Source organism: Abramis brama, assembly GCF_963993115.1.
Source record: "Abramis brama genome assembly, chromosome: 1".
NCBI lineage: Eukaryota > Metazoa > Chordata > Actinopteri > Cypriniformes > Leuciscidae > Abramis > Abramis brama.
The window spans coordinates 22,391,871-22,406,214 of NC_139963.1; the positions used below are offsets into that span (position 1 = coordinate 22,391,871).

A 14,344-nucleotide genomic window follows, 5' to 3' on the forward strand; every position below is an offset into this window, starting at 1 on the left:
TTTGGTCTCATCTGACCACATGACTTTCTCCCATGACTCCTCTGGATCATCCAAATGGTCATTGGCAAACTTAAGACGGGCCTTGACATGTGCTGGTTTAAGCAGGGGAACCTTCCGTGCCATGCATGATTTCAAACCATGACGTCTTAGTGTATTACCAACAGTAACCTTGGAAACGGTGGTCCCAGCTCTTTTCAGGTCATTGACCAGCTCCTCCCGTGTAGTTCTGGGCTGATTTCTCACCTTTCTTAGGATCATTGAGACCCCACGAGGTGAGATCTTGCATGGAGCCCCAGTCCGAGGGAGATTGACAGTCATGTTTAGCTTCTTCCATTTTCTAATGATTGCTCCAACAGTGGACCTTTTTTCACCAAGCTGCTTGGCAATTTCCCCGTAGCCCTTTCCAGCCTTGTGGAGGTGTACAATTTTGTCTCTAGTGTCTTTGGACAGCTCTTTGGTCTTGGCCATGTTAGTAGTTGGATTCTTACTGATTGTACGGGGTGAACAGGTGTCTTTATGCAGCTAACGACCTCAAACAGGTGCATCTAATTTAGGATAATAAATGGAGTGGAGGTGGACATTTTAAAGGCAGACTAACAGGTCTTTGAGGGTCAGAATTCTAGCTGATAGACAGGTGTTCAAATACTTATTTGCAGCTGTATCATACAAATAAATAGTTAAAAAATCATATATTGTGATTTCTGGATTTTTTTTTTTTTAGATTATGTCTCTCACAGTGGACATGCACCTACGATGACAATTTCAGAACCCTCCATGATTTCCAAGTGGGAGAACTTGCAAAAAAGCAGGGTGTTCAAATACTTATTTTCCTCACTGTATATCTTATCTATATGTAATGAGCAAATGTATTGAGCTACCTAAACCTATTTTTGCCAAATAATAACCTGTTGGTTAATAAATAAAATATTGTATTATTATTATTATTATTATTATTATTATTATAAAAGCATGTGATACTGTTGCCTGAAATCTCTGTTGACTTTGTGTTGGATAGCAGGATTGACTGTTTGGTCCTTGTTTATGTTTAGTCTTCTGCAGGGTTTACACACCAGATCATTCGTACGTGACCATTCGGAGCCGTCTTTCATGCCGGGTCGGGGAGATCTTGGCTCTGGTGAAAGAGAAGCTCCAGTATAGTGAGGACCAGCCCACCCAACCTGCCAACCTTATACTGGTGGCTGTCACCTCAGCTGGAGGTAAAAGCATTAAAGTTTGTACCCATAAACACCATGCAAACACCAAGACTAAACTAAAACCTCAAACACAGCATCATTTGTGTACAAAATGGCCAAGTTTATAATGATCCAGACCTTGATTCACTGCTTGGGGTCACAACATTTTTCAGAGTGTCTTTGATCATCTGCTTTAACATCACAATCTAATCTGTGTTTGTTCAGAGAAGGCTGTGTTCCGTCCCAGCGACGAGGCCGTTTTCACCACCCTGGGCGTCAACACCCACCTGTTCGCCTGCGAGGCCTCAGAGCTCGAGAGCTTGGTGAGAACCGTGGGCGAGACATTCATGTTGGGTGGGGGGAGTGGTGTTGCCATGCCTTCATAAATAGCAACCGTTAATGCCCACACTGGATTGCAAACTTATGATTATCATGTGTCAAACACCATGAATTACAATGTTCAGTGAAGGTGTTATCCACAATAGTGTTGAGGACTTTATACAGTGGTTTAGAAATTATTAAAGGCATTCGACTGCCATCAAAATATCTTTTTATTCAAACACAAACTGAAAGTAGTATCACAGTGTCACAGTTATTTAAAGTCATGAAAACTCTTTGTGTGTTTGGCATGGTAATGGGTATGACAGTGATGATATGCTTGGTCTTGGCGGAATAGATCTGCTGCACTGCTGCTGCTGCGGAGCAAGTACAGGATTTGCTACTGCCAACACACACACAACGCGCTGCTGCTGTACAATATAGCATGCATGAATTACCGGTAGCAGATCTATACAGGTGGAGCTGGGGAAGGTGGAGGGTTTCTAAAAACGCTCTGCACTGCTAAGGAAAATGCTAACCAAATATTTTAGGGTTGAGCAGGGAGCTGATTGGCTACTGATACAGCATGAACCAATCAGCTGCGCCTAATAGAGAATAATGTGATTGCAAGCAAATTGAGTTAAGGATTAGCCTGCACCATCTAGAGTTTCATGACAGAACTTTGTATTTCAGCTTCGCTGTTTGAGAGAAAATGCAGTTAGAAACCCAAGGATGTAAGCAAATATTCAAGGCTTGGGGGCACTAAATGTTGTAGAAGTTATTAAAAACCCATATTGACTTGTCCCCCTCAGTGTCTTTTGGTGAGTCTGGTCCTCATCCACATTTCTTTGTTGGTCAGATACCTCTCCCTGAGGAGATCCACTGGTCACCAGGCGACAGCAAACTCCATGACATGAGTGCAGAGGAGGTGGCCAATCAGCTGGTGGTGTTCGACTGGGAACTCTTCAGCTGTGTGCACGAGGTCAGGACACTACAGCATTCAGCACTGCTTCACCACACACTGACAGTCCAGCAGACAACTATTGTGTTGCATTGTGCACATAATAATATCAAAACATTTCATGCTTCCAGACAGATATCACAAATTCATTGCGTCTTGTGCATTAAACTGGTTATTAGTTGTTGGTTTTTTGTGTGCATGGCAGCGGCTTTTATCCAAAGCAACTTACAGTGCATTCAAGGTAAATTTTATTTGAATGTGGGAATCAGACTCACAACTCTTTTTTCCAGTATCAGTTTCTCATCCTTCCTCTTCCAGTTGAGCTACAATTATTTAGTCATTTTTAAAATAGTAACATTTATTTATTTACTTTTTAGGTTTTTGCACAAAATAAATGTGAGTCTAAGATTTTCAGATTTTAGAGGTTGTAAAATTTCTAAAACAGTGTTGTTATTGTTACCTAAAAATAAAACTTATTAAAAATGTTTTTTCAGGAGTTTAAGTAAAGCTGAAATAAAATAAAATATAAATATTAGATAAACTTAACCTTAAACTTAAACAAAAACTCGAAAATTAGACATGCTGCCTTGACACCTAACTGAACTGAAGTTGAAGTACTAAAATCACCAAAACAGAAATAAATTATTTAAAGCGATATAGAAATATATAAAACAAAAACTAATAAAAATTACAAAAGCACATAAAAAAATACATATGAATGTAATACAATGAAAATATAAATAGAAAAAAATATTAAAAATATTAATAAATGCTATAATAATAAATTCATAATTCTGAAATAACACTGTCCTAAAATGATCAACGTTATATCGTTATTTGTCAGTATGCATATTTTTAATTGGTATATCTCTACAGGCTGGGTTACTACAAGTCTGATCAAGGCTTGTCTAGAGAGCTACAATACACACTCTGTAGTTTTCCATTGCAATCAAATGTGTGCCTTAGGAAACTGGCTTTAAGTTCAAGGCTAGTCGCATAGCAAAGTTCATGTAAAAACAACAAAACTTTATGGCACGTTATGCAATGTTTTCTCTGTTTCCCAGTGTCTTAGTTCCTGTTCTGGTTTGATTTTTATTGTTGTTGTTTGAACAGGTGGAGTTTGTGTGTTACGTGTTCCACGGGGAACAGGCTCGCTGGCGCCCCCTTAACCTGGAGCTGATCCTGCAGCGATGCAGTGAAGTGCAGCACTGGGTCGCCACAGAGATCCTGCAGTGCCAGTCGCTTCCAAAGAGGATACAGCTACTGCGAAAGTTCATAAAGATTGCAGCCTTGTGAGTGTATATGTGTTTGTGCAGAGTACAAGCTAAATCCGCTTATGAAGGTGACAAAAATGAATTATTCAGGAATCGTCAGAACCGTGAACATGCTAACATGTGACCACCCACATATATCAACACCTGTTCAGTATTCAGCTACTTGAAGGGTGTGCGAGCAGTGATTTCACATACAAAGAGGTTAGCCAATCATAGCAGAGTTAATTTGCATATAGTCTTAAAGGTGCAGTAGCAAATAAATATCTGCTTAATTCTAAGGGTCACTGGAAAGATGCTGATTAATCTGTTTTTGGTGAAAGAAAACTTGACTAAAGTTCCCTGAAGTGGACTTGCTTTTTCAAGTTTATTCAGCTCTTGTTATTTAAGGATTTTTTTTTAATCTACTATTATAGTCCTTATGTGCTTTGTCATTTTTAATACCCTTTTTTATGGTTTACCACTTCTACATTGCTTCAACTTGTTTTTTTTATGGCAGTTTTAGTCAGTTTAATAATTTTTAATGCTGATTTTAATACTATTGACTTCTTAGTTTTTAAGTTTTTCATCTAACATTTATTATGTTTTATCCAAGTAACACCGCCTCATTCTTGTGTGTGTTTTAGATGTAAACAGCAGCAGGATCTGCTGTCGTTCCTGGCGCTGGTTCTGGGACTGGACAACCCTGCAGTCAGCCGCCTACGTCTGACCTGGGAAGTGAGTGCATTTGTTTGTTAATCTCCCGCTTTCTTTTTCACTTCTCTTTTTCTCTCACACTCACACACATTCTCTTAGCACCTCTGCCTACTCTCGTTCCCAAGAACCGCCGAGTGTTATTCTTGGCAGGAGGTTATTAGCAGTTGCCATGGCAACGGAACTGAATTAGCTTCTGCCGTTCCGAAGGAAATATTTCCATGTCCACCTGTCCTCGATCATGCTTTTTTAAATAATATTAAAAACCCCTAAATCCTGTTTTTTTTTTTTTTTTGTGCCTCATATGTGTTGCATATGTGTTGGTTTTCATCCATCCGATTCCTAATAGAGATTCAATTGCCAATTGAAATGTGTTGGTTACTAATTGCATATGTATGTGTGTTTTGGCAGGGTTTGCCAGGAAAGTTCCGAAAGCAGTTTCAGCAGTTTGAGAGCCTTGCGGTAAGTGAAGAAAAATCACAAATTCAATGTCTTTAATATCTCAATTGTTTCTCCTAGACAGCAATGAAATTAAATGGAGAGCAAACATTGACTTTTGCTTTGGTCTCTTACTTTCTCTTGGGAAAAAAAAGACTCCTCTAGAGTTTCTGAACAGATCTTAATAATGTCTTGAACTGTGCTCAGCTTTGCAAAGATCAAAAGTTAGAGATCTCATAATGAGCTCAATTGTTTCTCATTGATTTCTCAGTAAAACCAGTAATATTGTCAAACATTATTACAATTTAAAATAGCTATTTTCTCTTTTAATCTATTTTAAATGTAATTTATTCCTGTGATCAAAGCTGAATTTTCAGCATCATTACTCCAGTCTTAAGTGTCACATGACCCTTCAGAAATCATACTAATATGATGATTTGCTGCTCAAGAAACATTTCTTGTTATTATCAAATTGAAAACAGTTGTGCTCGCTGCTTAATGTTTTTGTGGGAACTGTGATACATTTTGTCAGGACTCTTTGATGAATTCAAAAGAACAACATTTATTTGAAATAGAAATTTTGGTAACACTTTACTACAAGTCCATATATGTAATGCATTATAAAAGTATTTTTAAAGCATTAATTATGCCTTGTTATGCCTTGTTAATTATGCCATTATAATGCTTGTCTATTCATTGAACACACCTTTAGAAAGTAAAATGCATTAAAACACATGACAAACAACCAATTTCAGCTGTAACAATGAATCTGCAAATTTTATAATGCATTTGAACTTTGGTTACAATCATTTCTGAAAAGATATAATGCATTAAAACATACATTATGAATACTTTTATAATGCATTATAGGCTACATAAAGGCTAGTGTTACCAAAATATGTGTTGCAATGTACAAGACTTTACTGTCACTTATTCTACTCAGTACTTATAATAAAATAAATACTTGTATGACTTTAAATAAATACTTTAGCACTTGAATGCATTATAACTGTTAATTTCATCACTCTGAATGCTGGTGTGACATTACATGTTTGACAGCATTTGTAATGATGATGTTGTTTATGTTTGCCACAGGACCCTTCGAGGAACCACAAGTCCTACCGAGACCTTCTAGCAAGCCTGAGAGCCCCACTCATACCCTTCACTCCACTGCTGCTAAAGGGTGAGTCCCCCGCATGTACAGTAGCGCCAGTGTGCTCTCGTCTCTTCCTTCAGCTGTTGTCCATATGTGTTCCTATAAAGTGTCCTCCTGCCGCGGTGGCCTCTGTGATTTGAAGTGGGTCTGAAAAGCCCCGCCTCATTAATTAACGCCTCTCTGTTGTGCAGATCTTTACATGCAGGATTGCAGACCCCCTGCAGCCAAACATACAGCAGCGATCAACATGCATGCAAACACATTAGTGATACGCCTACATACAAACATGTGTATTTATGACAGAACTTCTGTTGGTTTTATTTTACTGAGCTAATGATATTTTCTATTTTCTCTTCTCTAACCCTAAACTTAACCCTTAAGCATTTTTAGATTGCCATTAAGACATTATTTAGCTCCTTTATGGGTTTCCTTGTGGACCCACAATATAGGATTTGTGTAATTTTACCATGCTTAAGGGGATATTTGGTCTCCACAATAAAAGCAAAACCTGACCCACACTCTGTTGCTGCAATTCATTAAAAAGGTTCATTATATGCACAAATTGTTGCCTGAAAAGCACACATATAATTACACAAAGGTCTTGTGATGAAGGCTCAAGGCACATTTTCTCAAACAGTAACGGCTAAAACAGGAAATGTATTGACACATTTTAGCATCTTATACTACAATGTTTCTCTTACATTCTTACATTCTTAAAAAAAAAGTTTTTAAAGAAGTCCTCACCCAGGCTGCATTCATTTGATCAAAAATACAGATTTTTTTTTTTTTTTTCATTTCTATGTAATATATTTTACAATGTAATTTATTCCAGTGATGACAAAAGCAATTTGCATTTTCAGCATCATTACTCCAGTCTTCAGAAATCATTCTAATATGATGATTTGATGCTCAAGAAACATTTATTTTGTTCTTATTTTTTTTGTAGAAACCATGGGTCCTTTTTTCAGGATTCATTTTATAAAGTCTTTACTGTCACTTATATATATATTGGACATTCGTAAGGTTTTGTGCACACACACACACACACACACACACACACACACACACACACACACACACACACACACACACACACATGTCCTGTCCAATCTGTCCTCTCTCATATCTGTAGTCTCTCTCCATGTCTTTTCACTCTCGGTCTCCTTCCCTGTAGGTGCTCATGACTCAAGCCTGTCAGGATCAGTTGAGCATCAAAGTCTTTGCTGAGCATTGCTCTGCGTTTCAGTCTGACACACACATCTCTATCACGAGACACACAGGCTTCAGAATACAAACCATCGGCTTTACAGTTAGGAAAAACAGGCTCAAGAACAATGAACACAGGACCAGTAATTTGAAAACTCTAATTCATATTTAGCAGACTGATTCATTTTGATCAAAAGACTGATATGTTTAATAAAATACTGAAGTGTTCTCATAAGTTCCCTCAAAACATTTTAATATTCAATAGGGTTTCATCAAATTGATCAAAAGTGACAGTAAAGGGATTTATAATATTACAAAATATTCTATTTCAAATAAAAGCTGTTTTTTTTTTACTTATATTATTATTATTATTATTTTTTTACATAACATGTGACGCTGAAGACTTTCATTACAAGAAGTAATGATGCTGAAAATTCAGCTTTGACATCACAGGAATAAATTACATATTAAAATATATGAATGTAGAAAATGGTTATTATTGTTATCCAAAACTAAAACTATTACAAATGTTTTAGGTAGGTAAACCTGAAATAAAATAAAATATAAGTATTAGATCTCTATGAATTAAGTATTAAAAATCTCAATGAAAATTAAAATGTAGCAACCAAATGAAAAGTTGAAGTACTAAAATTACTAAAAAATTAAAAATTTAAATTAACTAATGCTATATATATATTTTTTCAAATAATCATAAAAATGACAAAAGCACAAAATCAACTTACTAAAACACAAATTAAAATGAAAACTGAAAAAAGCTATTCAAAATATTAATAAATAGTATATAAATAATATTAAACATTACAATACATTGACTTATTTTTGTCTGTCAAATACAAATTAATTAGCACATTATTTCAACTGGGGAAATAAACCAATATTTTTATTATTATAGCCTGAGGACCCTATTAGAACTGCTCAGTTTATTATTATTATTATTATTATTCCAAAAATTGTATACAACATTAATTATTATTATCATTTTCCTTTTTTTTTATTGATAGAAAAAAGTATTTTAAATGCCAATATAGCTTCTTAAATCTTAAGAAAGAGAGAAGGAGCGAAAGAGGAGTAGGAGTTCATCACGCTTCACCTCCTGACCTGCTTCTCTGAGGCGGTTTCAACAAAAAGCCAAACATAAAAAATGCAACACGTGTCACATTTCGCCCCGCCATCACAAACAAACATCCCAAACGACTTCTTCAGCTTTCTTTCCAAGGTCACAATTGTATCGCCTGTGTAGTCTGAAATATCACCCAAATCATTTGAGAAGATTTTTTTAACATATTATCCATCTAAATTTATGATGAACATAAAACGTGGCTACTGTCCTCAGGCATACAGCATAATGAGCATAACCTAATACACTGGATGCATTAATATTACACATAAACATATACATATACAATTCCTGCTGTATTCACATTGAAAGGATTTCAGATCAGACGACATTTCTGAACACAAATAACACTGTCTGTCAACTACTAACACCATTCTAACATCTTTATCCAAGCAGACACATGACAATTTACACTTTCCCAGCTCCTTGCAGGCCATCGAGAAAACACAGTGTTCAAATCCGTTAAACACCGTCAGACTACAGATGAAGCCATGCTATGAGCATCACAAACCTTAAAAAGGAATTTACAAGACTTTTCTAAATGTTTGGACTCAGACACATTGCATTATAGGCAACAGTCCATGAGCAATAAACTGGTTGCATACTGTAAATATTGTCAGTAAGAAAAAAAAACGTACTGAAAACATGTTACTATATCCTTAATTCATTTCAGAAAGGACTGCAGTCAGAAAGCATGCTAATGGATAATCGAAAGGAAAACACCAATCTAAGTTTTTTAGATTGTCCTTCTTTACATTAGTGATGTCTCATTCAAATAACTCTTTTGAACTGATTCGTTTCAATGATTGATTTGAATCGATTCGCACATCACTCAGTTTGGGAGTATACATATAATCTACCGTTTGGTACGATTTTTTAAATGTTTTTTACAGAAGTCTCTTATGCTTGCCAAAGCTGCATTTTATTTGACATATCATAAACACAGTACTATTGTGAAATAGTATAACAATTTAAAACAGCAGTTTTCTATACACGAACTGGTCTCAGTTATCAACAAAACCGCCATATAGTAAGTAGGGCTGCACAGTTGTGAAACGCGCAGACAGAACAGCTGAACAGCCGGGCTCAAACAGTCGTGTGCAGATAACAACTTTTATTGGACGATACGTTGGCGCACGGCCTCTCTCTCTCTCTCTCTTTACTCAATCATCTGTATTCAATACACTCATCCTGACAGCATGTAGTGTCTCTAACATTCTCCTTTTCTCTCATGTTCGCTGTCTCTCTCTCTCTCTTTTTTCACCAGACCTGGCCAAGGTACTGACAGATCACCCATCATGACATGATGACTGTTCACTTCTCCTTCTCGCTTTCTCTCTCTCGCTTTCTCTTTTCTTGCGTGTGAGCGTCAAGCTTTCAGTTCAGCTCAGCCAGAAAGAAGACGCCTGGCTGAACGAGTGATGGCATGATGGCATGTCATTACATAACAGTTCCCTTTATTATGCATTCACTCTCTCTCTCTCTCTCTCTCTCTCTCTGCAGATCTGACCTTCCTTCATGAGAGCTGTAAGTCTTTCCATGGGGAGCTGGTTAATTTTGAAAAGATGGTGAGTTGGCACATATAATGGAAGTAATGATGTGCTTACATTAATGCACACACATATTTGCCTAGCTACCTAAACGAGGGCAAACCACAGAATTCTGTTTTGATTAAAAAAAGCTGTAATTATTTTAATTATATTTTCTACAGACTAGCTCTAACCTTATCCCTTCCGCTAAAAGGAACCTTTTCAAATGTTTAATTTTTTTACAATAAAAAAAGAGACATTTACCTTATTTAAGAGTAGGGTTATGAATTGAGAACTAAATTGGTTCCATTTAAAAAAAAAAAATAATGTTAGCAACTGATTTCCATGATTTTATGTCTGTCAGAGATGTTTCTCTCTTCTGTATGTGTGCGGTGCAAAGAAAATCACATGGGGAAGAGCTATGAGTTTTGACTCATTCGTGTTGCCAGATCTTGCTAGAAAAAACTGAACAAGCTCATAATAAACCAAGATAAATCTCAATATATTGAAAAGAATACCAAAATATCGTGACCCACATCTTCCCACTTTAATATCCTCACAAACTTGATCGCTTTATGAATCGAACCCAAACAAGCCCCAAAACGCGTAGAATAAGTGGTCATGGCAACACTTTGAGAGTGCGCTCTGAAGCACCCTTACAAACAGAAACAAAACATGACGCCTCTGTAAACCTTCACAGGCTCAATGGAAAAATGTAGGCATACCTGTGGCAACATTTTTGCAAAAAGCAAAATACGTACCGATATGTTTTTCAAATGAGCCTGGGCTGCTGTGAACGGTGGTTTAATTAAAATTGCATAACATAACAAGTATTTGGTCGTGTATTATTACTTTTGTCAAAATAGTGGATACCAATCACACGAGACTATGGTTACCATGCTGTCAATCATCGAAATTTCGGGAGTGAGCCGTTTTCTGTACACAGTACACACACACACAACGATCATTTATTGTTTTCAGTCCCTTATTTAAATGCGGTTGTCACTCCCGAATCTTACAGTGTGTGTATGTGGCCAGTGAGTGCAATAAGAATTGTTTTCCAAACATTGTGTATCCCCCCCCTCACCCCGTGTCGAATCGTTAAAAAAGAATCTAATGAACTATATGAAGCCCTGATCAAGATATCCTGTACAGCTAATTAGTGGCCACAAGTACATTATTTTGTCATTGTATATCATTAATGAATGAGTGTCAATCAAATCTCTGTCTCCTTTTCTCTACCAAGCACAAAGTGGCTGAGATGGTACGAAGCATCAGGCGGTACAGGAGTACTCAGCTAGGTATGTGTATTTCTGCACACACACGTGCGCATGCACGCGCACACACACACACACACACACCTACACACACCTGTCTGAGTGGATTAGTTCTAGAAGACTGCTGCTCCACCCTGCCACAGCCCATCTGTCTAGGACAGCACAGCCCTCGGGGCCACGAGCCACAGGGCACCACTTCAAACACACACACACACACACAAGCACAAAGGCACATGCCCATGCCCATGCCCACAGCGTGTGTATACACAAACATGCAACAGCTGGACAGCACTTCAAACTATTTATGTTCACAGACAGTACGATTTGCTGTTGTACATGTGTTTGCATGTGCATTATGAGTAATAACATTCATTAATGCAATGTTATTTATAGTCACTGAGATACTATTATAGTTTTTTTTTTTTTATGGTTTGAATTATTTTTATTATTATTATTATTTATTTCTTTTTACATTTAGTGTTTTAAAAAAGTTTCGTTAAAATTGTATAAATTTTGTTGCGTGCTTTTTGTAATTTTTACTAGTTTTTTAATTTGTGTTTATGGGTTTTTATTCATTTTTATTTCTATTTTAGGGGCCGTTTAAAATTGTATGCATTTTGGCCGTTCATTTACATGACAATGCTGAAAATGCAAATTTTACCGTTATCGTCTCTGTGTAAACTACAAAAACGTGAATTTGTGAAAACGGTGACGTCATGCACATGCGTATTACGTGTTCAGTCGTGTAGTGTTTCTTTACAAGAACATCGGCAAATACTTCGATCATTTTGAAAATGTTGTCATCTGTACACGAAAAACGCAAAGGAAAAACTTTTTAAAAACGTTTTTAGTACATCGTTGTCGTGCAAACGTAACCTTAGTTTTAATGAACTTTAATAATAACCCTGCTTTATTTGTGTTGATGCTGTCATTGGGTGTTCAAAATGTGCACTAGGTACCTTTTTGTGCTGACCTTTGAGCTCTTTTACTCTTGGGGTTTTCTTGAAGCTCAGAATAGTTGAATGTCAGTTTCTATTTTACAATTATTTTTAGGAGATTCGCTGCCTTGAATCTCGACTCCCTACATTCAAATCTTAACAATCACACAAACAAAACATGGTTTCCATGGTAAGCATGACGTTGCCTGAGGTTGAGAAGTCGTGAATCCGTACGCACCCACACAGTTTTTGATTGGTGTCATGCTGCATCATCTGGCGTGCTTTTAAAGAGCGTCTGCACCATCATGCCCTGCAAAAGATTCTCTTCCCCTTCCTCTCTATGCGAAGTTTGTTTTGAGGTTGTCATGCATAATTGTATCATCACCATCATTTCAAACCACCGTTTCTATGATCATCAAGTGGTTAACACACAAACAAACAGATATGCTTGGTAATGGCTTCAAAGATGATTTATTATTTAAAAAGAGATTTAGATGGGATTTTTGGATTGAGACTCCTCTATAAAATATTTTTATTTTCATAAAAATAATAGTAATTGAATTTTTATAATAGTAGTGAATAGTTCTCAAAATAATCACGACAACCATCCATCCATAATCGACTTGTCTGACTTTCATCTGATATAACTTTATTTTTCTGTCAAGCTTGTAATATATCAAAACTTCTATATCTGCAGTTCTTGTAAATGTCAGAGATATTATGAGGAGAAAGCGAAAAATCATATTTAAAAAATCAAGTATTATAACTCTCTTATATTTAAATATTATATTTCTCTAGAATACACATTAGCCTTACCAGCCTAAAAATATAGATTTGAGCTAAAGAAAGGGGGAAAAGAACGATGATAACTTTGTTATGAATTATGTTATCGAAATAATCTGGACTTCCAGACTAGATTTCGGTTTCCATTCAAGTATTACTTGTATACTACTTGTATACACTAGTGTTTAAAAGTTTTTTAAAGATATTTTTGTTAAAAATAAATGAATGGTTTAATTCAGCAAGGATGCATTAAATTGATCAAATGTGCAGGAAAGACTTTGTTTTGTTAGAAAAATAATAATAATAATAATCCAAATGCTGTTCTTTTTGTCCCTTGTGAAAAATAAATATTCCAAAATTTATTTGAAATACATTTATTTTATGCTAAGTATACTACAAATACATTTACATATTTATTTACTTAATATAAATACCCTGCAATTGTACTGTTGGTATACTAAATGTAATTACTGATTTTCTACTTCATGCACTCTAGTTATCCAGAAATAGTGCTGAGAGGTCCAACTATAGATATACTTCAAGATATGTATACTTAAAGATATAGTGGAACTATTATTAGTATACTTTAAATACACTTTAAATATCTTAACGACTGATATTATACAGAGATCATACTATCCTTACTAATAGTGATATTAAATCTTTAAAACTTCAAGGCTTCATATATTTAAACACATTTTAGGCTCAATATTAAGAAATGTGCATTGTGCAATAAAGTACTCCAAATAATCTTTAATTATATTTATATCAATAAGTCTCAAGCGATATATCAGTAAATATGTTAATGGATTTGTAGTATACTTAGTGTGAAATAAATGTATTTAAAATACATTTTGGTATAGTTTTTTTTTTTTTTTTACTGGAGTGTTCATCAAAGAATCTTGAAAAGAAGTATGACGGTTTCTTCAAAAATATTAAGCAGGACAACTGTTTTCAACATTGATTATAATCAGAAATGTTTCTTGACCATCAAATCTGACTGGAAATCAAAGAAAATTCAGCTTTACCATCACAGGAACAAATTAGTTTAAAATATATTCAAATAGAAAACATTTGTTTTAAATTGTAATAATAATTCACAATATTACTGTTTTACTGTATTTTTTTTTAATCAAATAAATGCAGTCCTGGTGAGCATAAGAGACTTCTTTTTCCCACAAATTTAAAAATCTTACCAACCACAACTTTTAAATGGAAATGTATTCATTGCCAATATGGCCTTGGAGTCGCTTCGACTTCCCTTAAAGGGTTTTTGTTAATGTTGCACCATAATTTAGCAGCATTATGAGTCAGCTCGGTTTTTGAAATGAATCACTAAGAAAAATATGCCCTATTTTCAGCTATTATGTTAGTATTATTCTTTTACCAGGACTTTGTTCTGGAGTTTGTCAGGCTGTTGAAGTCGAGCAGCAGGTCTCGTGC

At 35.6% G+C, this 14,344-nt stretch overlaps 1 protein-coding gene across 1 annotated transcript in view; it reads left to right on the forward strand.

Moving 5' to 3' along the window:
* The window catches only part of rapgefl1 (Rap guanine nucleotide exchange factor (GEF)-like 1), a 38,050-nt gene that overhangs the window by 21,025 nt on the left and 2,681 nt on the right, over positions 1-14,344 (forward strand). The window contains exons 6-14 of the mRNA XM_084127639.1: positions 1,050-1,217; positions 1,419-1,516; positions 2,371-2,493; positions 3,586-3,764; positions 4,370-4,460; positions 4,848-4,898; positions 5,970-6,057; positions 9,878-9,942; positions 11,150-11,204. Of these exons, the coding sequence (XP_083983765.1) occupies positions 1,050-1,217; positions 1,419-1,516; positions 2,371-2,493; positions 3,586-3,764; positions 4,370-4,460; positions 4,848-4,898; positions 5,970-6,057; positions 9,878-9,942; positions 11,150-11,204 (918 nt within the window). The remainder of the gene's footprint in view (positions 1-1,049; positions 1,218-1,418; positions 1,517-2,370; positions 2,494-3,585; positions 3,765-4,369; positions 4,461-4,847; positions 4,899-5,969; positions 6,058-9,877; positions 9,943-11,149; positions 11,205-14,344) is intronic.